The sequence below is a fragment of the Symphodus melops genome (genome assembly GCF_947650265.1).
Source record: "Symphodus melops genome assembly, chromosome: 7".
Lineage (NCBI taxonomy): Eukaryota > Metazoa > Chordata > Actinopteri > Labriformes > Labridae > Symphodus > Symphodus melops.
In genome coordinates, this window is record NC_136697.1 from 124,982 (window position 1) to 150,000 (window position 25,019).

The following is a 25,019-nucleotide window of genomic DNA, read 5'->3' on the forward strand; positions in this document are numbered from 1 at the left end:
AATATAAGAGTGTATTGTAATAATGTAATATATAATATAGATAGTATAGTATAGATAATATAATAATAAAGGTAACATAATAACATTGTAATAATATTGTATACTATATATAAAGAGAATATATATAAATACAGGCTAGCTCCTGCTGTTGTACAGCCTGATTGCTGTGGGGACGAATGAGCGTCTGAAGTGTTCTGTTTTGCTCCTGGGGGGGAGGAGGCGTTGGCTGAAGGAGCTGCTCATCTCCCACAGCTCGTCATGGAGAGGGTGAGAGGAGTTATCCAGGATGGATATGATTTTGTCCTTCATCCTCCTCTCAGCCACTGTCTCCAGAGTCTCCAGTTCATTGGAGTGTAGAAATCTCCATATGATTTCAAACCGGTTGCGGGACGTGACCTTGTTGAAGTAGGGGGTGGCCTAAAGGTCATCTGTAGACCAGTACATTTCAAGGTCAGGCTTACGAATGATATGATCAAGAGCAGCAGCATCATTTAGAGGTCCAGGATTCTCAGTGAAAGGAAAGTCTTTTGGTTGCCAGTTCATTTCTTTCCACATCAGATTACCTGGACCAGGACCTGCACCTGGCTGGTTTACAGACCCTCTTGCTTGGTCACCAGGTACTTGACCTCCACCACACCCATAAGATCCACAGGTCCGACCTCTGCCTCTTTGCTGTGTTCGACCTGTAAATAATTAGAAAGACATTTTTTTTATTCAACAGTGTGATGTGCACAAAGAGAGGAACGTTATTTTTCAGCCTCTTCATATCACATCTTACCTTTTTCACCTTGAGTAGTTCTGTGTAAAGGACACCTGGGCCTTGAATCCCTGGACTCTGTGTGTAAAATGACAGTAAAATGTCAAACAAATATTCATTTGGTAAATAGTTTGTGTACAAAATGAAAGCTAAATTATTTCTTTTTTATCTTCTCTCACAAATTAGCAGATGCTCTTGTCTTGTAGTATCTAATAATCATACAATCCAAGTAACATACTATCAAACTAAATAAAATATGTTATCATGACTCACCTCTTGCACCTACGTGTATGTCTGGACCTTGGAGACCTGGATCTTGGAGACCTGGATCTTGGAGACCTGGACTCTGTCTGGAAATTACAAGAAAAAGTCCATCAAAAATTGGTTTGGTACATAGTTTATGTACAAAAATGAGAGATATGTTATAGGACGAAGAAAATGTTTGTTTTTTTTCTCTCTACTTTCCCGCGGGTGGTCTTGTTTGTTGGTTTTTGACCCCACAGTCCTGTAACTTTTTCACAACATCCGTCAGAGCGCCCCCTATCATATTTCACTGAAAACACCAATTGACGGAAATTTCCGTCAATGGCGGGTAACGGTTGGGTTCCAAATGACGGAAATTTCCGTCAATGGCGGGGAATGAGTTAATAAGGAAACGCTTTTGTGTCTGATGCTGAAATATTCAACGTGTCTGTTCGATCGTTTCTGAGGTTGTGGGAATAATTCACCAAAAAACACTATGAATAATCAAGCGACACACACTATGCAACCGGGGCGACTGTGGCTCAGTTGGTAGAGTCGTCGCCCCTCAATCGGAAGGTTGAGGGTTCGATCCCCAGCTCCTGCGAGCAAGATGTCCGATGTGTCCTTGGGCAAGACACTTAACCCCAAATTGCTCCCCCTGCTGCGTCTGGGGCGTATGAATGTGGCATGAATGGATAGATACTGGATGGGCCACATATCCAGCCCATCAGTGTGAATGGGTAGGTGTGATGGGTAGGTGTAAAAGCGCTTTGAGTAGTGTTTTGAGTCCTGTCTGTTCTCACTCACTACCACGTATCATTACACCTCTTTAATCATGTTTTAGCCTGTTTTTTGTGCTTTAATTCTTTTGTGCTGCCTTCTAAATGTTTGTTTGTAAAGTGTTTCATGCTCTCTGTGCAAGACAAGTTCCCCCAGGGGCAGTAAAGGCTTCATTCATTCATTCATACACGTACGCATAAAGCCCATCAAAGCAGAGTAACAGAACGTGACTCCAGCCACTTTCTCCTCTAAATTAGATTAGAGCACTTATGTGTTCAAGAACATACAGAAAATTGATGTACTTATTCTACAGCCCTTATTAGACAACATGAAGTGTTAATCTCAACTTTTTTTTAACCTGCAATATGCTCTTTAAATGAGCGGGGCGTGTTGCCAGGGCTCCTCCCGCCGGACCCTACTGCGCAGAGTCTGGTTGCAAATGACGTCAAAATTCCAAGATGAGAGCGCCCATGAGGGCCGTAAAAAAGCTTCACGAACGTAGAACAGAAACAGCTACAGTCCACACCCACTGGTTTCCAGGTGTCGGGTAAAAGTCGCCTAGTTCCTAAAAGTTGTAAAAACAAAAACGGTTCCTTTAAATAATTACCTTGGATTTCTCTGCACATTCTTTTGATGGGATGTGTTGAGGTTTTCAGGAGTGAAAACCTGATCAACAATTAGTTTTTTAAAGTAAAATTTGGTTATTGTGGTGTATTAATGCTATTATTTGTGTACTGTTAGACCATTCAGTCTTGCCGTAGTTTGTTAGTGCCTACTGAGCATGTTCACGTGGTTGTTTAGAGAAACTGTTACCCCTCGTTACGCTGTAATGCTGCTCTCCCCAAGTACGCTATATAAAGTGTTAAAACGTGTGCATCGCCTCGTTATTTAGGTTTAAGTACACCACAGTTATCAAATTAGAAACGTTAATAATTACATTTCTTTAATTAATACAAATCAATAATTTATTATTAAACTGAGTTTAATAAGGAAACAACCAAAGATTACAATATCAGTCTCAAATAAATAAATTAAATACCAATGTTAAAAATCTGTATTTAATTGAAGGTGTGAAATCCAAACACAAAGCCCTTTCACCCAGCCTATATCACAATGCTGTTACACAGGAATCACAAACAACTGCTCTTTAAATTATAACAGAATTTATTTAACAAAGAAACATCAAGTTGATCAATGAAACTCAATCAAACAACTGTTATAAACTAAACTATAGACAACGTAAACAAACAAGCGTGGCGTGTGTGTTTGTGTATGAGGGGTGAATCCATTCTAAATTCATGCACTCCACTCATACCAACGTGGACCCTGCGCCTGCAAAGATGCCTGCGATCTGACCAGCGTCTGACACTACACTTACATTTTCCACAGACTTTGAATGGTCACACTGGCACAATGCACAAGTGGCGTTGCATGTGTGCATGATGTGCCTTCACACGTTAACGTGTTAACACGTTTGCAGACGCCACAGCTACGCCACATTTGAAAGAGTATTGTTGGATAAAAGTTGGCTGTTTTAATCATTTACCTAAATGTTGTAAAAAGAAATCTGACTCCTTTAAATAATGACCTTGAATCTCTCTGTGCATTCTTTTGATGGGATGAGAGGAATGACTGAAGACGACTCTTTCAGGTTAACAGAGTTTATTAACCCAATGAATCAAGAATACAAGTTACAGAGTCTCTGGGTTCAACACTACGTGTCCCTGACAACAGACAGATACCTGGTCAGTTCATGAAGTCTGAGCCCCGACTATCATTCCCTGAACCCTTTTATACACTAGACCAGGGGTGTCAAACTCCAGTCCTGGAGGGCCGTCTTCCTCAGACTGTTAGATGTCTCCCTGCTCGGACGCAGCTGAATCCAATGAGTGACTTGTTTTCAGGCTTCTGAAGCGCTTGATGACAACACATTGGTTTAAAGCAGGTGTGTTAGAGCAGGGAGACATCTAAAAGTCAAAGAAACAAAACTCTGGAGAGCCTGATTTGGAGGTACGACACCACGAGGTGAAGACAATAATCTGGCGCCGGCTGCATGGAGAGAGCCGGCTTAAATACAGGAGCTGATGAGATGATCCACACCTGTGCACGCACCTGCAACCACTCTAATCAAGGGGGGAAGGGAGAACACAGGAGGAGCAGACAGACAGGGAAAACTGACAACAAACACGTGGAAAGCACTACAACCCTAGATCATGACAGAAACACAGTAAAAAGCCGTTATGGATTTCTTGCTTTGTTTCGTGTCAGTTACTGTACTCATGCTTTGTATTACTAGCCTACATCACATCCGTGTTACTGCACAGTAAAGTTACTGTTTCCATGGTGCTTGAAGTTAGAGAGTGTGGAGTAAAATTGACTTCTTTCTCTCTACACGCCCATGCTTTCAACATACCGGTAAACAAACTTTTGAGTAGGGGTGCCGACAGTGAATTACGTCCCCCCACCTCTCTGGCTCCAACAATTGGTTCCGTGTCCCATTTTTAGTGCACAAAAACAGCCTATTTATGCTTTTGCTTTATTGTGTCATTCCTGCATATGTGCAAGCTTCGTTGTTATTGTTAGTTTCCCTAATTCAATTTATTAGGTCTACATGCAAATAATTCAAAAATAACTGGTTCGGGTTGCAATTCGAGACCTATTTAATATATATTTATTGCTCCTGGATCAGCCACTCGATCTCGTCCGGCGATGGCAGTGGCGGGCCATCTCGTCGGCCGTCAGCTTCACCGTAGTGTCCCTCCCCTCCTCGCTCCGCCTGGCCCCCTGCAGGTGGTGTACGTCGGCCCGGTCCCACTCGAAGATGGCAAATCTCAGCCTGGCCATGAAGAGCCCGTACAGGTGGTGGCTGTCGGTGGTGACACCTCTGGCGAAGCGTCGCATGAGGTGCCACATGTCCAGGCGCACCACCAGCTGGTCCCACTCTGCCAACATGGCCGACACCTGGAGGAGACACAGAGCGTTTGTCAGTTCACAAACGACACAACAAAGGTAGACATCTTTTTCAGACCCCTCCCCCCGTTCAGAGCTCGCTGCGCACATTGCACTGCCCGAAGGCGGCGCAGCAGTCCCGGTCGACGTAGATGATGCGAGGAGGGCGCTGTCCTGCCTCCCTGTAGCGCCACATGAGACCACCCGCCATGGGCAACAGATCCTCGCCCTCAGAGTCGGTGAGCACGGACATCAGCACCTGCCCGTGCTCGTTGCCCACGTTGGTGCCCCGCCAGCTTCTTGGTGATCTGCGGGGAGAAACACAGACACACACAAACTGTCACTCTACACTGTGCGTGTCCACGTTTTCCCTTCATCATGTCTTTCATCACAACATCACGCTTGCTTTCTTGGTGGAGTCCATCTTTAAGATGTCCCCAAACACCGATGTGATCCTGGCCTTAGTCTCCTCTAGCTGTGGGAGAGCCTCCCTGACGTAGATGGACAGCAGCCAGTTTCGGGTGGGGATTGGGTGCATGGGCGAGACAGTCACGTCCCGCGCTGGTGCTGCACCCGGGACTCTCAGCTTGCTGATGACCGACAGGTACAGCATGCTCCGCGTGATCCGCTGCTCGATCAGAGTGGCGCGGAGACGCGACGCACTGTTGCCGCTTCATCTGACAGATGACCATGCTGTCGCAGAACAGCCTGGGACAGAAGGGGGAGAAACACAGACATGTTAAACACTCAGAATGTATCTGCTTACTTGTAGGTGAGGACGGCTGGAAACTGCCTCTGGTGTGCCAAATCCAGCTGGGCCACGAGGTACTTCTTGTGACATGAACAGCATTCCAGGTACTTCGTGCCCATGAAGTACCAGCTGTTCATTTCCAGCACCCTCCTCACGGTCTTGTACAGCCCGGCGCCGGTCAACCTGCACTTACAGTTGGGGCACACAAGCCTGTATGCCCACATCCTGTAGGGGGCCCACAGGAAGAACCGGCTGAGGAAGAAGGCGTGGCAAGGGCTTCTGGGTGTAGAGGGGCCTGGCCTCTGGGGGGCTCCACCACAGACGCAGCTGGCTGGTGAGCACTGTCGCCCCTCTGCTGTCCTTGGTGAACAGCGCCCTGCCCAGCCAATCGTGGTCCTGCTGAGGGAGGAGCTTCCTCCAGGATGCTGGCAGCAGCTGCAGGATAGATCAGAATTCTGTCAGTGTAAAGATCCCAATGTTCACAAGAACAACTTCATCAACTTCATCAGATCTCCTAACCGAAACTCAGGGCCGGAGGTGCAGGTACATTTGCTCCTGCTGCGTCTCCTCCTCCTCCTCCTCCTCCTGCTGCTGCTGGTCCTCCTGCCACAAACACAGACTTTGTGGTTCTCACTCTGTTATAACTCACACGTTCACATAAACTTGTTGCATGGATGAAATACTCACACTCATCGACCTCCTCCAAAACTTCCAGGAGAAGCTGGTCAAGGATTTCCCCGGAGACTGTGAGAAAGGAAAAAGAAATGAATGCATGCTGTGGTCTTATAAATTTAACCTGCAGCTGGTGCGCCTCCAGTCTTGAGCTGTGCTTACTCGATGGAGCCGGCTCCTGCACCACGTGCTGATCCTGAGGAGGTGCCCCGCATGTATGACTGCAGCCGGTGCATCCGGGAACCGTCCTTGACCCTCTGAGTCCTCAGCCACTGCAGGTAACTACACACAGGAAATAAAACAGGGCACATGTTAGTTCATGTTACCAGCGTTCGTTGTCTCAGGTGATCAACACACAAACACTCCCGTGACAGCAATACTCACGTCGTCGTCTCCCTGGACGGATCCTCAAAGAGGGCCTGGAATGTCCAGTTGGCGTACGCCCCAAAGCCCACCAACGTGGCGTCCATGCCCCTCACCGACAGCACGCCTTCACGCATCCTGCGCTCCTGGATGACGGCCTTCGCGCTCTGTCTGGTGGGAGACCAGAACGCTGCAGGCGTAACCCACGTTGTGGCTCAAGAGCCATTTAAGTGTTTTCTTCCGCTATTTGCCAAACTGGAGCTCACTGGCACAGAGCAAAAGTTCACAGCTACCGGGGTCACCTCCGGCCTCCAAGACACGCGCCTCCGCCTCCCTGCTCACTTCATCGGCCGACTTGATCCTAAAGACCCCCCCATGCTGGGCGAGCTGCTGCGCCTCAGGAGAAGGCCTCAGAAGGAGATCGGAGGACAGAGGACTCATGGTCCTGAAGACAGGCTTGAAGTCCATTCTGCAGAGTAGAGACAATGACGAGTACAACTTTTGACTGCAGGGAGGAGTGCTGTGTCTGCTCTCACTCACTATTATTACACATCTTTAATCATGTCATGCTTTACTGTGTTGTATCTGCTTTAATTCTTTTGAGCTATTTTATAAATATTAGTTTGTATAGTGTTTTATACTAGAGCTTTCATTCATACATACACATAAAGCAGGTCAAAGCACAGTGACAGAATGTTCACTTATATGACACGTTGATGAGTAAAAAGCCCGTTCTAAACAGCCATACTAAACACAGCCACTTTCTTTAAATTACAACCTGTCCTGTTAAATAACATATACAAATAAATAATGTACTTATTCTACAGTCTTTATCAGACAAGATTTCATTTACTGTAACTGCCGTCGAGTACATTTCACGGTACAAAACGAGAGGAATAAAGGTTTTAAAAAACGGCTAACCATGAGTAAAATGCTCTTTATTTTCCTGTATTGAGCTTTGTATGGGGTATGGAGGATTTCATTCATCATTACTTGGAGTTTTACCGAGTTTTGAAACTACGTCGGACGGACGAAATGAATGAAGTTCCAAGCTAGCTGCTCCACACACACATTTAATAGCAATAAAGATAAAAGCAGTGTAAAAATATATCAATATAATAACAGAAAAACGGAGAAAGTCAACTGAATAACTTATTCTTCAACATATTTAGATAGATAGATAGATAGATAGTTAGATACTTTATTGATCCCGAAGGAAATTCAAGAAAAATTTAGAGCAACGCCGGGTCAGTGCCAATTTAAGCTAACTCGTTCCGGCAAAGACAGCTTCGGTTTAGCCTATTTTTTTTCGCGGAAAATAAAAGAATAAGAACAGAACTGGTAATAATGACTAAATGACATAGTAGTACTCACTTCTTTCTCCGTTCGTTTTGTGTTTGTTGCTGGGACAGGTAGGTAGCTGTTGCTCGGTCTCCGCTGCGTCTAGACACTGAATGAGCTCCGTGAGCTCAGCAGAGGTGAAGAGGCCGGGCTTTGACGCAGACAGCCAATCAGGGAGCTAGGAGCAAAGTAGAACCGTCGAATGAAAGATTGCGAATGTCTTCCCTCAGCTTCTTTGGCTCAATCCTGAAAGAAGAACAGGCCAATGACTGCGTGAGGCGGGACATACGAAAATAGAACGAAAGAAGAACAGGGCACAGAGAAGATTCTGACAGCAAAGCATGACAGGCATATTCGTGAAGCGTATCCACATTTTGAGCTGTCCTCTGTTGTCCCGAGCAGCTCTGGACACCCTGGAGTCCTCGTTGTCACGAATGTAGTGTCATTGGTGGTGTCCTTGCCACCTTTCCCAGCCCATGTCATGACTGTGCCACTACGGGCAGGAAGCAAGCAAAGCCTTGTGCAGAAGCTGTGGTGCAAGCTTCGCTTGCTACTCTCATCAAATTTTACATCTCCAGATAGAGCTTTGAAAGAATCTTGAAAAGGCTGAACCTCATGCCCCGCCCTATTTGTGCATGTCTTAAAAATAAAGCCAGAACTGAAAGGAAGTGCCAACATGCTGTCATGATTCCATCATGGCAGGTCCCTCCTGGAGTTCATTTTGTCATGCTTCTTGCCTCAAGTCAGCTCAGCCACTGTCTACTAGTTCGTTCCGTGCTTCACCACCTGAACCCCCTGATGTCACCTGTGTGCCCCCTGTGTACCATGATCTTGCTGAGATGTTTAGCAAGCAAAGGGCTTTATCACTGCCTCCCCATCGACCTTATGATTGTGGCATTGACCTGTTACCCAGCACCCCGTTACCCACAAGCAGGTTATACAACCTCTCAGCCCCAGAACGCGAGTCTATGGAACAATACATCAAGGAATCACTAGACTCTGGCATCATTCGACCATCATCATCTCCTCTGGGGGCAGGATTTTTTTTTGTTTCCAAGAAAGACAAGACTCTGAGACCTTGCATTGACTTCCTTGGTTTGAATATCACTGTCAAGAACAAGTATCCCCTGCCTCTAATTAACTCTGCTTTTGAACCCCTGTCTGGCGCTACAGTATTCACCAAATTGGATCTACGCAATGCATATCATTTGGTTCGGATCAAGGAGGGAGATGAATGGAAGACGGCGTTCAATACACCTTTGGGTCATTTTGAGTATCTCGTTATGCCCTTTGGCCTCACCAATGCCCCCGCTGTCTTCCAGGCTATGGTAAACGATGTTCTCCGAGATTTTTTGAACAGGTCAGTGTTTGTTTATCTGGATGACATTTTGATTTTTTCACGTAACCTGGAGGAGCACACCACTCATGTCCGCCAAGTCCTCCAAAGACTATTAGATAACAAGTTTGTCAAGGCCGAGAAATGTGAATTTCACTCTTCATCAGTTTCATTCCTCGGATACATTGTGGAGGGGGGGCAGGTGAGGACGGACCCCGACAAGGTCAAAGCTGTTACGGAGTGGCCAACACCGACTTCCAGGAAGCAGTTGCAAAGATTCCTGGGATTTGCTAATTTCTACCGACGATTCGTGCGCAGCTACAGCCAGGTAGCAGCACCACTTACTCAATTAACCTCTCCATCTGTCTCTTTCGTCTGGTCATCTGCAGCAGAGAAGGCCTTCTTGGAATTGAAGAGACGATTCTCATCAGCTCCCATCCTGGTGCAACCTGACCCATCACGGCAGTTTGTGGTAGAGGTGGACGCCTCAGATATTGGGGTAGGAGCGGTGCTCTCTCAGCGTTCAGCAGATGATCACAAATTACACCCTTGTGCCTTCTTTTCCAGGAAGTTGTCATCTGCTGAGAGGAATTATGATGTTGGGAACCGTGAACTTTTGGCTGTTAAGCTGGCTCTGGAGGAATGGAGGCACTGGCTGGAGGGTACGGAGATCCCGTTTTTGGTATGGACTGATCATAAGAACCTGGCTTACATCCAAACAGCTAAGAGACTAAATTCTCGTCAAGCCCGATGGGCCCTATTTTTTGGCCGCTTTAACTTCTCCCTTACTTACCGTCCAGGAAGTAAGAATGTAAAGCCGGATGCTCTCTCCAGGCAATTCATTCGCAGGGAGGACAAAGTGGTCGAACCTGACACCATCCTGCCTTCCTCCTGCTTGGTGGCGTCGCTGACCTGGGCTATAGAATCGGTGGTGAGACAAGCACTTGTTACACACCCTGACCCAGGTGGTGGTCCGCCTGGTTGTTTGTTTGTCCCTAATTCCGTTCGTTCACAGGTCCTCCAGTGGGGGCACACTTCCAGATTCGCCTGTCATCCTGGTATTGCTCGTACCCTATCCCTTCTTCGTCGACACTTTTGGTGGCCCACCATGAACACTGACACCAGGGACTATGTGAGGGCCTGCACTGTCTGCGCTCGTGGTAAGACCTCTCATCGTCCTCCGGCTGGTCTCCTCCGTCCACTTCCAGTGCCCGGACGTCCGTGGTCCCATATTGGATTAGACTTTGTGACTGGGCTTCCCCCATCAAGAGGTAATACCACTATTTTGACTGTTGTGGATCGTTTCTCTAAAGCGGTTCACTTTGTGGCTCTCCCCAAGCTACCCACAGCTACTGAGATGGCTAAGCTCCTTGTGGACAATGTTTTCCGCCTCCATGGTATTCCTTTGGACATCGTCTCTGACAGGGGTCCCCAGTTTATCTCGCAAGTATGGAAGGAGTTTTGCCGGGCACTGGGAGCTAATGTGAGTTTGTCATCTGGTTATCAGCCTCAAACCAATGGCCAGACGGAACGAGCCAACCAAGACCTCGAAGCCACGTTACGATGCGTCTGTGCCCGCAATCCCTCCTCATGGTGTTCAGAACTATCTTGGGTGGAATACGCCCACAATTCTCTCTCCTGCTCTGCCACAGGTATGTCACCCTTTGAAGCCTCTTTAGGGTACTTACCTCCTCTTTTCCCTGCTCAGGAGACAGAGATTGCTGTACCTTCAGTCCTGGTTAACCTGCGTAGAAGCCGCAGGGTCTGGAGGGAGACTCGGGCTGCTCTTCTTCGCACCCGTGAGCTTAACTGTAGGATAGCAGACCGTCGTAGGATCCCTGCTCCAGCCTATAAACCAGGTCAACAGGTTTGGCTTAGTTCCAGGAACATTCCACTCAGTGTTGATTCCAAGAAACTGGCACCGCGTTTCATTGGCCCTTATGTAATTGAAAGGATCATTAACCCGTCTGCTGTTCGCCTTAAGCTGCCCCATGCCCTCAAGATCCATCCCACCTTCCATGTGTCTCAGTTAAAACCAGTAGCCTCCAGCAGTTTATGCCCTCCAGCCATCGCCCCACCACCCGCCCGACTCATTGATGGCCATCCGGCTTTTACAGTAAAGAGAGTCATGGACGTTCGACGTCGGGGTCGTGGGTTTCAGTATTTGGTTGACTGGGAGGGGTATGGACCAGAGGAGAGGAGCTGGATCTCTCGAGCCCTGATTCTCGACAACTCTCTGATCAGGGATTTCTATCGCGCTCACCCCGATAAGCCTGGTGGACCGCCTGGAGGCGCTCATTAAGGGGGGGGTACTGTCATGATTCCATCATGGCAGGTCCCTCCTTCCCCTTTGTGTGGTTTGTATTCCCTGTCTGTGATCCTCATGTTTCTTTCTCCTGTTAGTCTCTGTGTATTGGCTGTAGGCGTGGCTACCTGGGTGCTGGCTGCACCAGGTGTACCTAATCTCTTCATCAACACCTGGCTGTATTTAAACCTGGGATTCCTCTGCCTCGGTGCCAGATCGTTGCGTCTACCAGTGTGGTAGTAGCGTTCTTGTGGATCACGGCCTTTTGTGCATATTTATCTGGCTTGGTTAAGCTGGGAACTAACTCCTCTGTGCTTCCTCACTTTAGATCGTTGTGTTTTTGGATTCGTGTGTGTTCGTCACTACCTGCTCACTGCCTGCTGATCTTCTCAGAAGGAACTGCACTACGGGACTGGAGACTCACTTCACACTCGGACCGAGTGTTCACCTCACAATTGGGATTCCTGGAAACATCACCCCCTCCCCCTCACTGTCACTTGTTTATTAAATTGGATACTGGCTTGAACTTGTTTGACGAGTGGTGCTTTTGGGTCCGATCCAGTCGGAGATCGTAACACATGCGCTCTACCACTGAGCTACATCCCCTGTGCTGGCCAGAAAAAGACAGTCGGCCCTCCGGCTGTCGATAGGCCAAAGATGACATTGTTCGTAACTCATGAGTAGAGCACTCGCTGACGATACAATATGTTGAACAGCTAAACAGATTCTGTGTGTAAGATTCTCAGCTGATCTGGCTCAGAGGACACTTTCCATCCAATAAATCAGAGGCTGATTGGTGTCATGGGATTGACGCGGTAGGCGAGCATGTCAGCACTCGGGAGATAGTATTGTCTTTGTGAGCAACTGACCTGCTTTCCAGGATCAAACTCCAACAGCTCAGCAGAGGCAACATTAGAAACAACGTTGTCGGCAGGATTCCCACCTACGCGTGGTGAACCCAATGGATTTCAAGTCAACCGCCTTGACCACTCGGACACAACAGCCCTGTCCCTTTGCCCGCCTTTTCGCTGTACCTCTCCTCCACTGCAAACACTTTGCAAAAGGTGTCTGTCAACCAAATAGCGATTGAAGGTTCAAATCTTTCTTTCTATTTTGCAAAATGTAAAGAAGCCTGTGGAAAGAATAACAGGAAAGAAAACTGCTCCCATCTCTGTCTCTCATGAGTATCTAATAATCATATAATCTTAGTAACTGTTACGGGACGTGTTGAGGCTCAAGCGCAGAACAGAGAGACACGGAAGACCGAAGTAACAAAATAATATTTATTTACAAAATAACACCACAATTGAGGACGCTTAACCCGATAAAAACAGGCGAGGTAATAACAAACTAACTGACAAAAATAAAGAGCGACTAACAGCCGAAGTGAAACTAAAGCGTCGTGCTAACACGAGGTAAGCTAATGCTACAAACAAAAGCGAAGGCAAAACAAAGGACTCAAACGCGAGTCGAGTTTGTAAGTCTACAAACTAACACTTAGCTGAGATAAACAAAGGAGGGGGAAGCAAGGCTGGTGGTGTCTGAACTGCCGATGACCAGTCGTGACGAATCCGAGGGTGTTGCAGAGTAGCTCCGTGCTGTGAGTGGAGACGGCGGAATTGAAGAGCTCCGTGGCTGCAGGGAATCCAACTGCACAGAAGAACAGGGTATTAGAAGCAGAACAGCTAAGCGTAGAGGCGAGGCATGTACAGCGGTCGAAGTACTGACTGTTACTGAACACGGTCCGGCACTGGATAGCAGGCTGGAGGCTGCTTAACTCATTCTCCGCCATTGACGGAATATTCCGTCATTTGGAACCCAACCGTTCCCCGCCATTGACGGAATATTCCGTCAATTGGTGTTTTCAGTGTAATACGATAGGGGGCGCTCTGGCGGACATTGTGAAAAAGTTACAGGACTGTGGGGTCAAAAACCAACAAACAAGACCACCCGCGGGAAAGTAGAGAGAAAAAAAACAAACATTTTCTTCGTCCTTATTTTCCAGCGGTCGGAGTTCTATCAGTCTGTATGTGAGTTTGACGCGCGTCAAAAAGTCAACATTAGCCGTATAGATATGAGATAAAAGCTCTTGAACAGTACAAACATGCCGGCGCCAGCAAGGAGATATTCGGCTGCGGAAACTACAGAGTTAATTATCGATACAGACTCTGATAATTCATTTTTTGACCTCCTTGAAACTTATCTGGATGAAGACAGCAGCGGCGACAGTGAATGGAGGGATTCAGGACGTGTCAGAGGTAAGATATGATCACGTTATTTTTTGATTCACCGTGATAGCATATGCATCTGATAATTCATGAGATAACGTGACGTCGAAATAACATATCTCTCAGTTTTGTACATAAACTATGTACAAAACGAATTTTTGACGGACATTTTATTGTAATTTCCAGACACAGAGTCCAGGTCTCCAAGGTCCAGGTCTCCAAGGTCCAGACATACACGTAGGTGCAAGAGGTGAGTCATGATAACATATTTTATTTAGTTTGATAGTATGTTACTTGGATTGTATGATTATTAGATACTACAAGACAAGAGCATCTGCTAACTTGTGAGAGAAGATAAAAAAAGAAATAATTTAGCTTTCATTTTGTACACAAACTATTTACCAAATGAATATTTGTTTGACATTTTACTGTCATTTTACACACAGAGTCCAGGGATTCAAGGCCCAGGTGTCCTTTATACAGACCTACCCAAGGTGAAAGAGGTAAGATGTGATATGAAGAGGCCGAAAAATAACGTTTCTCTCTTTGTGCACATCACACTGTTGAATAAAAAAAATGTCTTTCTAATTATTTACAGGTCGAACACAGCAAAGAGGCAGAGGTCGGACCTGTGGATCTTATGGGTGTGGTGGAGGTCAAGTACCTGGTGACCAAGCAAGAGGGTCTGTAAACCAGCCAGGTGCAGGTCCTGGTCCAGGTAATCTGATGTGGAAAGAAATGAACTGGCAGCCAAAAGACTTTCCTTTTCACTGAGAATCCTGGACCTCTAAATGATGCTGCTGCTCTTGATCATATCATTCGTAAGCCTGACCTTGAAATGTACTGGTCTACAGATGACATTTTGGTCACCCCCTACTTCAACAAGGTCATGTCCCGCAACCGGTTTGAAATCATATGGAGATTTCTACACTCCAATGATTATGAATCAAGGCCAGCAAATAGCACTGACAGGTTGTACAAAGTCCGCCCTGTCTTATATTACCTTATATCTAAATTCAGTCAAATGTATCAACCTAACACCAACATATGAGGTTATGCTTCTGTGGTGTGGACGGCTATCGTTCAGGGTATACAATCCCCAAAAACCTGTCAAATATGGGTTCAAATCCTACATCCTTTGCGATTCTGACACAGAGTACTGTTACAACATGAAACCCTATTGCGGAGAAGGCACTTCCCTGGGAGACACGGTTGTCTCTCTTGATCAGGTTTTTGTTCAACTAATGTTTTATTATTGAAAATAATAATGATATTTAAGTGTTTGTAAAAACAAAGTATTTCTGAGTGTATAAGAGAAGAAAAATGTATAATATAGTTTGTAAATGTTGTAGTGCTACACTATTCAAAGAAAATTAATAATTTTATGTAATCATTTTTATTTATTTTAGTTATTTATTTTAAAATATAACTGTAGTTGGCAAATGAAAGTAAAAAGAATCCAAATGTAAACTCAAAATCACTTTTTTTTCTTGAAAATAAGTGTGTTTTACAAAAGTGCTGTTTTCTCAGCTTTTTGTCCGGAATGTGTTTTTTTTGTGAAAATGGCCGATATTCAAGTGCTGATAAAAAAAGATTGAATGAAGTTTGAATAAAATAGTTTTTTGTATATGAAAGCAGAGGCTCTGATCTTTCTTTTGATGTATTCAATATTTACATATTCAAAGAACAAAATATTCTGTGAGTCTTGAAAGATTGGTGAAAATGGTGAAAAAGGCTGGCGCTGGCTGGCAAACATTCTAGAATTCTCTGGCGGGGAAAGAGTTAAAGGCAAACTGCTGCAGCCACTTACTCCGATCAGCTGCGTCTCATCCGCTGATCAGCAATTCGCCACACCTGATCGTCCTGGCACCACCAGCCGAGTTCACGCCCTCCTAAGAGCAGAGAGAGAGAAAAAGAGAAAGAGGGAGAGAGCTGCCACTACCCACTGGCAGAGGTGGAGGGCGTGACAGTAACATACTATCAAACAAAATAAAACACCATATTAGCATATCTCACGTCTTGCAATCCCGGTGGGTCTGTAAGGAGACCTGGACCTTGGAGACCTGGATCTTGGGAACCTGGACTCTGCTTCTGTAAAATGACAGTAAAATGTCATACAAACATTCATTTGGTAAATAGTTTGTGTACAAAATGAAAGATACATTATTTCCTTTTAAATCTCCTCTCACAAATTAGCAGATGCTCTTGACAAGTAGCATGTAATTTTCAGACAATCTTCGTAGCATTCTATCAAACTATCTCACCTCTTGCACCTCTGGTGGGTCTGTAAAATGGAGACCTGGACCTCGGAGACCTGGATCTTGGAGACCTGGACTCTTTGTCTCCGCAGTAAAATGCCACATAATTAGTCAATTGGCAAGTTTATAGATATCTTTAAATAGAATAGACTTGAAAGACTGCCCCTGATCATGAATCTGCAAATTTGCAAAGTCAATTCTCCACGAGGATCTTAGCAGTGATGTACGCCTCCTGATTGGGCAGAGGGAACGTCTCTGTCCATTTAGAAAAATAATCCCCTATGACCAAAATATATTTGTTTTTGTCATCTCTGTCAGGGGCTCCAAAATGTCAATAGCCACCCTCTCGTTGTTCAAAGGGGAGCATAAGGGGCGGCACCTTAAGTTTTTCGGGAGGCACAATCTGCGCACTTCTGTTTTACATTGCCGAACCACCCCAGCCCAAAAAGCGATCCTTCACCTTTCCCTGCATCGTATTTACTTCTAGGAGGCCCACAGTGGGATTATTGTGCAACTGATTCAGGTCTTTAGAAACCAGGACCTGGGGAAAGACAACCTGTCCTTATGGCACCACATCTAAATTAACTGCGGCAATAAAAAGATGCCTGCAGAGTGAGTGATATAACAGCTGAAGACGGAACAGTTTACGGCCCGGAAAAGGCACTTACTGCCCCCCATCAGAGAGTCATTAGCTCATCAGTTCATTAGTTCCCACCTCCCCACAATGTTTGCAGGGAGCCATTGACCCCTCCCTCACATTGCTTCACTACAAAAGAAACAACAGAGCAGTCAGTAAAAGGTAAAAACATCTATAAAGAACGTTTTTCATTTTTTATCATTGGTGACTCCTTCAGTGATGATGTCATTTACCTTCGAAATTAGTTTTTTCATCCTATAAACCTCAGTCAAAGACATAAACTCTTCCCCCCCCTTCTGCACTTCCTGGTGAGCGGCCTGGCTGACCTGGTAAGTTCAGGTCCCCACCGTCCTCCCCCTCGAGGGCCGGGAGGTACCTGGGACAGGGTGTGAGACGTGGGCGGTCTCACGGAGCAACGCGTCACGACGCTACTTGTTGTATTGTTTTGGTGGATTTTTTTTTATTTCCTTCATTTCATTGGATTTATTAGTATTTCTCATATATATTTATATATATATATATGTATTTTTATTTATATATTTATTTATATATATCTATATATCTATGTATATCAGCGGGAAGAGCCGGGAAAGAAAGACACAGAAACAAAATAAAACAAAAAACGGAACACAATTTCTTTTTTAACCCGCCTTCACGATAAGGACACCGCGAGGGTTAAATAACAAAATATGCTCAACTAAATGAGAGAATGTGAAAAGTGACCGAAAACATCTTTCTGTGCTGTTTGGACACTGAAATTGTTCTTTCATTCAGAGAACCTCTTTAAAGTACAACATTTGCTCTGTTCTGAATATTTTGTTCTTCAAAATAAAAATAAATAAAAAATCCCCCAAAACAATACAACAAGTAGCGTCGTGACGCGTAAGCAACGGGACAGGTACCTCCCGGCCCTCGAGGGGGAGGACGGTGGGGAAGAGGACGGGGAGGGACAGGACGAGGGAGAGGACGAGGAGGAAGATAAGGAGGGAGAGGTCGAGGAAGACGAGGGAGAGGTCGAGGAAGACAAGGAAGATGAGGAGGAAGAAGAAGAACAGAAAGATGTTTTTGGTCACTTTTTACATTTTCTCATGTAGTTGAGCATATTTTGTTCTTTAAAGAGGTTTTCTGACTGAAACAACATTTTCAGTATCAAAACAGCACAGAAAGATATTTTCGGTCACTTTTCACATTCTCTCATGTAGTTGAGCAATTGTTGTTTCAGTTAGAAAATAACAATGACAGCGGACCTGTCAGAAAAAATCTCAAAAATGTTCATGAAAAAAACCATGACCGCATCGGAAAAAATGTCTAAAAAAATGTCCAACTTTTTCATGAAAAAAACGATGACCGCGGACCTGTCAAAAAAAATCTAAAATTTTCATGAAAAAAAACAATGACCGCCAACCTGTAGGAAAAAACACTTTAAAAATGTCACGTGAACGGATTTGGAGGCGGGCCAGGGCATCTTTATCGAAAGCCTCTCTGAGGATGAAGAGACAGGCAGATCGTCGTCGGATTCCCGCCCCTGCCTACATCCCAGGTCAGAAGGTCTGGCTCAAGGCCAAGGATTTACCCTTAAGGGTGGAGTCAAGGAAATTGGCACCACGGTTTGTCGGACCTTTCGAAGTAGATCGGATCATCAATCCCAGTGCGGTGCGTTTGAAGCTACCAGCGACCATGAGAATTCACCCTACCTTTCACGTCTCGCAGCTAAGACCTGTGAAGGAGAGTAACCTAGCCCCCCCGGTCCGTCCCCCACCTCCACCTAGGATGGTGGATAACGGGCCTGTTTACACCGTCCGTCGCATTCTGGATGCTCGGCGCCGTGGGCGGGGATTCCAGTATCTGGTGGACTGGGAGGGTTATGGCCCAGAGGAGAGGATGTGGGTTCCAAGACGCCACATCGTCGATGCTACACTCATCCGGGATTTCAATCGGGAGAATCCTGGTCGCTGCGCACGTGCTCCAGGAGGTGCACGTAGAGGGGGGGGTACTGTCACGCCCTCCACCTCTGCCAGTGGTTAGTGGCAGTTCTCTTCCTCTTTCTCTTGTCTCTCTCTTTGCTCTTAGGAGGGCGTGCACTCGGCTGGTGGTGTGTTGACAATCAGGTGTGGCTAATCACTGATCAGCAGATGAGACGCAGCTGAGCAGAGTTAGTGGCTGCAGCAGTCTGCATTTAAGGAGCCTCCAGCCTGCTGTCCAGTGCCGGACCGTGTTTAGTCACCGTTAGTATTTCGACCTCTGCACATGCCTCGTTTCTACATCCTGTTGTTCTACTGCTAAATAACCTATTCTTGTGCAGTTGGATCCCCTGCAGCCACGGAGCTCGACTTCACTACAGCACGGAGCTACTCTGCTTACACCCCTGATTTGGCACGACGGATCATCGGCAGTTCGGATCACCACCAGCCTTGCTTCCCCCTCCTTGAGTATACCTCAGCTAGTGTTAGTTTTTAGTCCGTCAACTCGACTCGTGTTTTGAGTCCGTGGCTTTGCCTCTGCTTTGTGGGTAACTTAGTTTAACTCGTGTTAGCACGACGCTTTAATTTTATCTCCGGCTGTTAGTCGCTCTTTTGTTTTTTCAGCAGTTAGCCTGTTTTTTCCTCGCCTGTTGTTTAGGGTTGAGCGTCCTCTGTTGTGGAATTTATTTTTTTGTTTATAAATAAATTTATTATTTTGTACTTGGTTCTACGTGTTCTCTGTTCTGCGCTTGAGCCTCAACACCTTCCATAACAGTACGGTCCGGCCAAGATGAGCTCAGCAGACAGAGACTCTGGGTCGGACACAGCCCGTGAGAGTAGCGCTATTCAACACGCATTGTCGAATCAAGGTACGCTTTTAGGTCAGCATGACACCGATATTCGCAGACTAATTGAACATAATGCTACACTTAATAACCAGGTCACACTGTTAACCACGCAGTGCAATCAGTTATCTGCACAGGTAGCACAACTGACCAATGCACTAGCTCAGTTAGCTCCGTCTAGCTCGGGCAGTTTGTTGGGTAATGTTCCGGTTAATGCGTCATCTCGTGAACCTAAAGCGTCGTTACCTGAACGTTATAGTGGAGATTTAGGTACCTGCAAGGCGTTTCTAACCCAGGTGTTGTTAGTCTATACACTTCAGCCACAGTCCTACTCTTCCGATAGTGCTAAAATCGCCTTTTTAATCGGGTTATTGTCTGGAGAGGCTAGGGAGTGGGGAACCTCGGTCTGGGAGCAACAAGATCCCATCTGCAACTCCTACCCATCCTTCATCACAGAAATGAAGCGAGTGTTTGATCATCCAGTGAAGGGACGGGAGGCTAGCCACAGGTTAGCAGGCCTAAAACAAGGAGGACGGAGTGTTGCTGCCTACGCTGTGGAGTTCCGGACCTTAGCCGCAGGAAGTGGTTGGAATGATAAAGCCCTCCAAAGCATGTTCTACATTGGACTCTCCGACGAATTAAAGGACAAACTGGCCACGTTGGAGGAGAGCTCCAGCTTTAATCAGTTTGTGACCCTGGCGATCGACATCGATAACCGGATACGAGAGAGACGCCGTGAACGAGGGTCACGAGCTGAAACCAATCCAGCAGTCTTCTCCCCTCGTATGTTCCAGGCCTCGTCGCACTCTCTACCGGCCGACTCTGAACCCATGCAGCTGGGACGAGCATCGTTATCGGCACAGGAAAGACAGCACCGCCGGGAGACTAATGCTTGTCTTTACTGCGGGAAGAGCGGACATGTCCTGGCCACCTGCACCCAGCGGCTGGGAAAAGAACGGGCTCATCCGTAAGCGGGGAGGTACGGTTGAGTCAAGTCACATATTCTGCTCCTTCCCCACAACGTCTCCAGGTAACCGCATCTATTTGTCAACAATCCTGCACATCTGAGATTCTGGCCTTGATTGATTCCGGGGCTGAGGAGAACCTTATGGACCATCAGACCGCTCTTCGGTTGAAGATTCCTCTGGAACGCCTGGAGAGACCTTTCAAGGTTCGAGCCCTTAATGACCTCCCCTTCTCTGAAATTTCTCTGAAAACCAGTCCTGTTTCTCTCCTGCTGGCCGGAAATCACTGTGAAACCATTTCATTTTTTGTGATTGAGCATTCCTGCCCTCCGTTGGTTTTGGGATTTCCTTGGCTCCAGTGTCACAACCCCCACATTGACTGGAGGAGAAGAAGAATCATCTCCTGGGATCCTGCCTGCCACGCTTCCTGTCTCCAGTCAGCTCTAACCCCTGCCACGCCATCTGCAACCGCTGTTTTACCTACCATCAAATTGGATTTGGTTCCCCGTGAGTACCACGACTTGGCACCAGTGTTTAGCAAAGAGGATGCTCTCTCACTCCCCCCTCATCGACCATATGACTGTGCCATCAATCTCATTCCTGGGTCCACAATGCCCACCAGCCGCTTGTATAACCTGTCTAAGCCAGAACACACAGCTATGGAGGAGTACATCCGGACCTCCCTCGCTGCTGGGATCATTCGTCCATCATCTTCTCCAGTGGGGGCAGGTTTCTTTTTCGTGGCCAAGAAGGACAAGACTCTTCGCCCCTGCATTGACTTCCGGGGTCTTAATGACATCACGGTGAAGAATTCTTATCCTCTGCCGCTCATTAACTCCGCCTTCACTCCCCTTCACGGTGCATCCATCTTCACCAAACTGGACCTGCGCAACGCCTACCACCTCATACGCATCCGACAAGGGGACGAATGGAAGACGGCGTTTAACACCCCCCTGGGTCACTTCGAGTATCTGGTGATGCCATTCGGGCTCACCAATGCACCCGCTGTTTTCCAGAACCTCATAAATGACGTTCTCAGAGACATGATTGGGCGGTTCGTCTTTGTCTACCTCGATGACATCCTCATCTACTCACGGAATGCAGTGGAACATACCCGTCATGTGCATCAGGTGCTGGAACGCCTTTTGAAGAATCGCCTCTTCGTTAAAGCGGAGAAATGCGAGTTCCATGCTGCTACTGTGGGATTCCTGGGCTACATCATCTCTGCTGGGGAGGTGAGCATGGATCCCCAGAAGGTATCTGCTGTACAGGACTGGCCAGTGCCTGTGAACCGCAAGCAGCTCCAATGGTTCCTCGGGTTTGCTAACTTCTACAGACGCTTCATCAGGAACTACAGCAAGGTTGCGGCACCCTTGACATCACTCACCTCCATCAAACTAGTTTTCCAGTGGACCCCTGAAGCTGATCGTGCCTTCCAGGACCTCAAGCGGAGGTTTGTGTCTGCTCCTATCCTGGTCCAGCCCGACCCTGCCCTACAGTTCATCGTTGAGGTTGATGCCTCTGATTCTGGCGTAGGAGCTGTCCTCTCCCAGCGTTCCACCTCCGACCAGAAGATACATCCGTGTGCCTTCTTTTCTCGACGTCTGTCACCAGCAGAGAGGAATTATGATGTCGGAAACCGGGAGTTATTGGCAGTTAAACTTGCTTTGGAAGAGTGGCGACATTGGTTGGAGGGCACGGAGAAGCCGTTTATTGTTTGGACCGACCATCGCAACCTGGAATATGTTTGCTCAGCCAGGAGACTCAACGCTCGCCAAGCTCGGTGGACATTATTCTTTGGTCGATTCAACTTCGCCCTCACTTACCGCCCTGGGTCCCGCAATGTCAAGCCTGACGCGCTCTCTCGTCAGTTTTCAGTCCAGGAGGACTCGGGTGAACTGGAGCCCATTCTTCCCAGGGACCGTGTTGTGGCTGCCGTGACTTGGGACATTGAGGCCAAAGTCATCCGGGCCCTGCAGCAACATCCTGCTCCAGGTAACGTGCCCCCAAATCATCTGTTTGTTCATGACTCTGTCCGTCCTCAGGTGTTGTCATGGGGCCATGCCTCCAAGGTTTTCTGTCACCCTGGGGTGGCACGCACGGTGGAGGTTATCCGTCAGAGGTTTTGGTGGCCATCGTTGGAGAAAGACACTAGGGAGTTTGTGGCTGCATGTACCATCTGCGCCAGGAACAAGAACTCTTCTCAGCCCAGTTCCGGACTCCTGCAACCCCTGCCGGTACCTCATCGCCCTTGGTCACACATTGCTGTGGATTTCGTCACCGGACTTCCAAAATCTCAGGGTAAAACCACTATACTCACCATTGTGGACCGGTTTTCCAAGGCTGCACACTTTGTGGCATTAACCAAACTGCCCTCTGCTCATGAAACGTCGGAATTATTAACTAATCATGTGTTTCGTCTCCACGGCATCCCTACGGACATCGTTTCGGACCGTGGACCACAGTTCACTTCGGCAGTCTGGAAGGGGTTTTGCACAGCCTTGGGGGCCACCGTCAGTCTCTCGTCTGGGTTTCATCCGCAATCAAATGGTCAGACTGAACGGACTAACCAGTCGTTAGAAACATTCCTCCGGTGCATGACGGCGGAGAACCAGACCACCTGGAGTAGCCTGCTTCCTTGGGTTGAGTATGCGCACAATTCTCTGCCTAACTCATCTTCGGGATTATCTCCTTTCCAGTGCTCCCTGGGATACCAACCACCCATGTTCCCAGCCCAGGAGCGGGAGATCAACATTCCTTCGCTCAATTCCTTCATGAAGAGGTGTGAACGGATTTGGAGGCGGGCCAGAGCATCTTTATCGAAAGCCTCTCTGAGGATGAAGAGACAGGCAGATCGTCGTCGGATTCCCGCCCCTGCCTACATCCCAGGTCAGAAGGTCTGGCTCAAGGCCAAGGATTTACCCTTAAGGGTGGAGTCAAGGAAATTGGCACCACGGTTTGTCGGACCTTTCGAAGTAGATCGGATCATCAATCCCAGTGCGGTGCGTTTGAAGCTACCAGCGACCATGAGAATTCACCCTACCTTTCACGTCTCGCAGCTAAGACCTGTGAAGGAGAGTAACCTAGCCCCCCCGGTCCGTCCCCCACCTCCACCTAGGATGGTGGATAACGGGCCTGTTTACACCGTCCGTCGCATTCTGGATGCTCGGCGCCGTGGGCGGGGATTCCAGTATCTGGTGGACTGGGAGGGTTATGGCCCAGAGGAGAGGATGTGGGTTCCAAGACGCCACATCGTCGATGCTACACTCATCCGGGATTTCAATCGGGAGAATCCTGGTCGCTGCGCACGTGCTCCAGGAGGTGCACGTAGAGGGGGGGGTACTGTCACGCCCTCCACCTCTGCCAGTGGTTAGTGGCAGTTCTCTTCCTCTTTCTCTTGTCTCTCTCTTTGCTCTTAGGAGGGCGTGCACTCGGCTGGTGGTGTGTTGACAATCAGGTGTGGCTAATCACTGATCAGCAGATGAGACGCAGCTGAGCAGAGTTAGTGGCTGCAGCAGTCTGCATTTAAGGAGCCTCCAGCCTGCTGTCCAGTGCCGGACCGTGTTTAGTCACCGTTAGTATTTCGACCTCTGCACATGCCTCGTTTCTACATCCTGTTGTTCTACTGCTAAATAACCTATTCTTGTGCAGTTGGATCCCCTGCAGCCACGGAGCTCGACTTCACTACAGCACGGAGCTACTCTGCTTACACCCCTGATTTGGCACGACGGATCATCGGCAGTTCGGATCACCACCAGCCTTGCTTCCCCCTCCTTGAGTATACCTCAGCTAGTGTTAGTTTTTAGTCCGTCAACTCGACTCGTGTTTTGAGTCCGTGGCTTTGCCTCTGCTTTGTGGGTAACTTAGTTTAACTCGTGTTAGCACGACGCTTTAATTTTATCTCCGGCTGTTAGTCGCTCTTTTGTTTTTTCAGCAGTTAGCCTGTTTTTTCCTCGCCTGTTGTTTAGGGTTGAGCGTCCTCTGTTGTGGAATTTATTTTTTTGTTTATAAATAAATTTATTATTTTGTACTTGGTTCTACGTGTTCTCTGTTCTGCGCTTGAGCCTCAACACCTTCCGTAACAAAAAAATGTCCAAATTTTCATGAAAAAAACAATGACCGCAGACCGGTCGGCAAAATGTTGGAAAAAATGTCCAAAATTTTCATGAAAAAAACAATGACTGCGGACATGTTGAAAAAAAATCTAAAATTTTCATGAAAAAAACGAAGACCGCGAACATGTCGGAAAAAACTGTCTAAAAACTTGAATTTCCCTCGGGATCAATAAAGTATCTATCTATCTATCTAAAAAAATGTCCAAAATTTTCATGAAAAAAACAATGACTGCGGACCGGTTGGCCAAAATGTTGGATTTTTTTTTTTTAATTTTCATGAAAAAAACAATGACCGCGGACATGTTGGAAAAAATTCAAAAACTTTCATGAAAAAAACAATGACCGCAGAACTGTCACAAAAAATGTCGGAAAAAATGTCCAAAATTTTCATGAAAAAAAAATGACTGCGGACATGTTGGAAAAAATTCAAAAACATTCATGAAAAAAACAATGACCGCAGACCTGTTGAAGTGTATTTTACATGCAACATAACGTAATATAAATAAGTATGTG

The 25,019-nt window shown here is 46.9% G+C and overlaps 1 protein-coding gene and 1 long non-coding RNA gene across 3 annotated transcripts in view; one reads left to right on the forward strand and one right to left on the reverse strand.

Annotated features, from left to right (window-relative positions):
* Nucleotides 1–391: 391 nt before the first annotated feature.
* Nucleotides 392–25,019, reverse strand: part of LOC306826662 (uncharacterized protein) — a 242,344-nt gene continuing 217,716 nt past the window's right edge. The window contains exons 2-4 of one of the 2 annotated variants that reach the window (XM_079348119.1): nucleotides 1,044–1,107; nucleotides 779–835; nucleotides 392–683 (exon numbers count right to left, since the gene is read on the reverse strand). In XM_079348119.1, coding sequence (XP_079204245.1) covers nucleotides 591–683; nucleotides 779–835; nucleotides 1,044–1,107 — 214 coding nt within the window. In that variant the 3' untranslated portion in view covers nucleotides 392–590. The other variant, XR_013779471.1, reaches the window with a different exon arrangement.
* LOC306827285 lies at nucleotides 13,910–14,758 on the forward strand. Its single transcript, XR_013779606.1, has 3 exons — nucleotides 13,910–13,975; nucleotides 14,172–14,228; nucleotides 14,324–14,758. It is a non-coding gene; the product is annotated as an uncharacterized lncRNA (long non-coding RNA).